This window comes from Physcomitrium patens, chromosome 2 (assembly GCF_059467195.1).
Source record: "Physcomitrium patens ecotype Gransden chromosome 2, ASM5946719v1, whole genome shotgun sequence".
In the NCBI taxonomy this organism is placed as follows: domain Eukaryota; kingdom Viridiplantae; phylum Streptophyta; class Bryopsida; order Funariales; family Funariaceae; genus Physcomitrium; species Physcomitrium patens.
In genome coordinates this window covers 11,852,908-11,856,743 of record NC_143411.1, presented here as the reverse complement: position 1 = coordinate 11,856,743, position 3,836 = coordinate 11,852,908, and the positions used below count along the sequence as shown (strand labels likewise).

The 3,836-nt window shown below is 45.7% G+C and overlaps 1 protein-coding gene across 1 annotated transcript; it reads right to left on the bottom strand.

Annotated features, from left to right (window-relative positions):
- Nucleotides 1-629: 629 nt before the first annotated feature.
- Nucleotides 630-3,506, bottom strand: LOC112279064 (putative phytol kinase 2, chloroplastic). Its single transcript, XM_024513153.3, has 6 exons — nucleotides 2,760-3,506; nucleotides 2,433-2,500; nucleotides 1,905-2,036; nucleotides 1,623-1,738; nucleotides 1,298-1,412; nucleotides 630-1,109 (listed from the first exon to the last, which is right to left on the bottom strand). Exons 1-6 carry the CDS (start codon nucleotides 3,429-3,431, stop codon nucleotides 932-934), a joined length of 1,281 nt encoding a protein of 426 aa, XP_024368921.1. The 5' UTR covers nucleotides 3,432-3,506; the 3' UTR covers nucleotides 630-931.
- Nucleotides 3,507-3,836: the final 330 nt, after the last annotated feature.

The following is a 3,836-nucleotide window of genomic DNA, read 5'->3' as shown; positions in this document are numbered from 1 at the left end:
ACTACAGGCCCAAACTAGCAGCGGCGAAGGAACATGAAGAGACATCCCAACTCGCCGTCCAAATAACATAAACAGCTTTGGAAAATTACATCAGTAAAAAACGAATTTTTGATGTGGTAAAGCTCAGGTAGTAAATATAATCCGCTAAGATCCTTGTTAATGATAGGGAGGTGATTCAGTGAGGATTTTGGGAAGTGCTGTGAGGCGGCAACAATCAATAGAGGGAGCGTTGAATGTACATTCTACACCGAAAATCAACCCGACTTCACAGATCACGCATGCATGTGATGTACTTGCAATTCCAGTTAAGAAACCACAGTAGCAAGCCAAGATGCTAAAGCTACAAGGGCCAATACCAATTTGGATCACAACTGAGGTGAATTGCAGATAGCATGCTCACGGGCATGGGTTCCATAATCTGGAAATGTCGCGATCATCGATTCTTCGACTTCAACAAGCGTCACAGGTCTCTGTTATCTGACAGGCATAAAATTTTATTCAGTGAGAAAATCACACATATCGACAGCAACTTGGATGTAACAGCAAGTCGGAAAACAGGCAAACGGATGCTAGTGCGAGCTCCGACCCTTCAAATGCTGCTCCAAGGACTTGCACACAGACACGGGGTATTCATAAAAACTCGTGTAATCGTTCAACGAAGAAGACCTCATGCGGTAACGGGCCAAATCTACCTAAATGTTACAAACAACAAAAGTGCCAACAGCACTGCAAGTCACGAAAAGAATTTCTAGAAATATGTATTTGACGCGCTGCCCTGCAGGGTACTCAAGGACGGCACACGCCCTTTCTAATAAATACAATGTAGAGACCTTAAGTCACCAGCCCCTGAAACTATGGGCCTCTTCTGTATTCTCAGGTTCACATCTTCTACTCCAAATTATTCCCAGATAATTAGAACTGCAATACATAATCAATGAGGCAGCAACAACATGCCAACTACAAGTGCCGTGAATGGGACAGTGAAGTTGTCATCGAGAGGGAGAGGCAAAGACTCCGCAACTGCAGAGGCAAAGGTCACCCCTAGAGTTGCGAAATACATCTTCGTCGTTGCTGTGAAAAACCCGAACGCTGAGAAGTAAGCCAAATACCTGCTCCATTTTGAACAAATCCAACATAGTTGTTCGCTGAGAAGAACTTCACTGGAAACAAAGAATTATAGAAAAGCGGCAATCACTGAAAACAAATGTTGAAGAATCAAACGGATCGAATGAGATGCTCTTCATTCTCTATAAAAACATTCGGACATTCAAAAGAAAATTCGGGATTGGTCACGTACCCCATGGACGCGAGAGAGGCAATTACGAAAAAAGCCACCGAGCCGACGAACGATTTGCTGTTATTGTATGGTAACTTATGTGCACCATATTTCCTGCCTAAGATATCCGCAAAACCTGCATCATCCGCATCAAACAAACGCCGCAACTGAGCATCAACTCTTGAGCTAGACAAAGTAGACCCGCGATAGTTAAGAAGAGTATTTCTATCTCCAATACATCTAATTCCTACTGGTGCCTATTACAAAGACTCGCTACCTAAGGGCTTGCATCAGGTTTCAATACAAATGTGACAGGCAATGTGCTTTATGAGGCGGATGTCCTTACCATCGCCCGCGCACAAAGTTGCGACTGCGACTGCACCAACAGGTGAGTTTCGCCAGAAACAAAGTGTTGAAATTGTTATTGTAATTGCATAATACAGGGGGCCATGCAGCAGTTCACTGCAAAATGTACGTAGGTACTCGTTACGAATGACCAAGTAGGACTTCTAACACTCATGAAGGTTATGTAACTGGCGAGAGGGCCGAAAACAGGAGTATATATAAAGCAACTTTCGATATCGATTCACTAGCTGTACCATTTTGGGCCAGTCTAAAGCTTACTTGCCTCTGGCTGCCTCCTCTGCTTATAGCTTTCACTAAAGCTTCGTTCTTCCAAATACCAAGTCCTAGCCCGATCATACGTAGTCCATTGGCAGCCGGTGCTAAAGCTGCCAACCACTTCGCTTGAGGCGCTGAACTGCATGATGAACGACAAAGTGTTGCACGTATTGAAGCCCTAGAATATCATGCAACAAACTTGCAATCTACCGCTCCAGATAGCTTTCCGCAAATATATAATTATGCCACTTTGTGATTGAACCTTTTAAATAAGTTTCCATACTCTCCATATCTGTATCCGTGATTCAAGAGGGAAAGGCCATTTCGGGTCTCATTTGGTTAGAAAAAGGGACAAGCATACCTGGATGCTGTGCACTGGAACACTTCAGAACTTAACAGATGGCCTTGAGATGCAGTTATGAAGGCACAAGATAAAAAATTGGCGTTCAACTTCTAAGTGTGGTCAAGAGTATATTTGAGTGCAATTGAAACATTAAAGTCGGGCAGTTTCTTTCAGGAAGTTAGAAGGTCTTACCTAAATAAAGGCCATAACAGCATGAACACCATCCCGGAGAGTATATGGCATAACTTCCGACTTAGTTTCTATAAACACCCGCAAACCCCCAAACCCTGGCCATTCAGAACATTCTGTCTTTTCCGGACATCGAGGTGAAAATACAAGCACTGGAACCCTCAGACAGATCTGCTGGCACAATCGAAACCCCGAACGGTTGTAGTAATCAAGCTTCAATACAATGATGAGAACGTTGCCAACATAATGCGGCGTTAAAAGAAGGGGTTGGGGCCCGGAATTTTTTTTTTTAAATGTAGGGAAGAGGCGTGATGAGATAGTTACTGTCACCTTCTCGAGAAGATCACGCTTCGCTAACTCGTCAAAAAATTGCAGCACTCCAAGGGCCCCAGCCAGAGTGATTACAGCGGCCACAAAATCGGACGCGGGGAGCGATTCGACTGCCGCTACAGGAGAGCTCGCTAAACCTGGCGTTATCACAGCGCAACTGCACAGCAACGCAGCTGAAAACCTTCTGAAGCGTTCCTGCGATCCTGCTGGCCCGCAAAAACTGAAACCATCACTTCCGAGCGAGACAAAAGTCTTCCGAATTTCGGAAAAAACTGCCGTCCAGGAATGAGACGGAGTCGCCACACGACCTTGTGAGTGTTCACATGGCACTGGAGCTAGGGAACTAGTCCCTTGATCAACACCCTCTACATCCCTGCCGAAGCTTGCACAGCGAGCTACAAGCAACTCATTAGGAATACCCGGATCGGAACCCCGAACTCCCGGGCCAAAACTCAAACTAAACTGTCCCTTCCAACCTCTACCAAAGACGACACCAAAGCGCTTCGGCATTTCCTCACCACTAACCCTTGAATCATGGTGATTCTCCCTCTGACGACCCACTCCACACCTCGCACTTCTGTCATCTGTCAGCCGACTCAATTCCGACGGCGAATTGCAACAAGCAACTGTCTTACTCCTCACGAGGGCATGTGAGTGCATATGCAGCGCCATATGGGACCAAATTAGTTTAAGACTTAGTCAAGAAAGCAGCAAGCCTCACTCTCCCTCCCAAGCGCTAACATGGAAGAGAAGAACACAAGCATAGCCTCGGATCATGGGCCAGTAAAAGTGGCTCCATGAGCAGCTGGAGCTGCGACAGTAAACTGTTCAGCATATACTCCGGACGCCATATCCACATCCGAACGGTTCGACGACTAAGCGCAATCGGAGCGTTTATCATCATCTGCTTCCGAGCAAATCCAAGTTTGGAACTGTCGTGACGTCATAGGTTCTAGATCTTTCTGTTGCAGGGGGATTGTCCACACCGCAGTTTCTTGATCTGGATATTTGGTTTGACCCATGTCTCTGCACGTGTCATACTTTTCCAAGTGAAGCAATCATACCTTGTGTGTATGT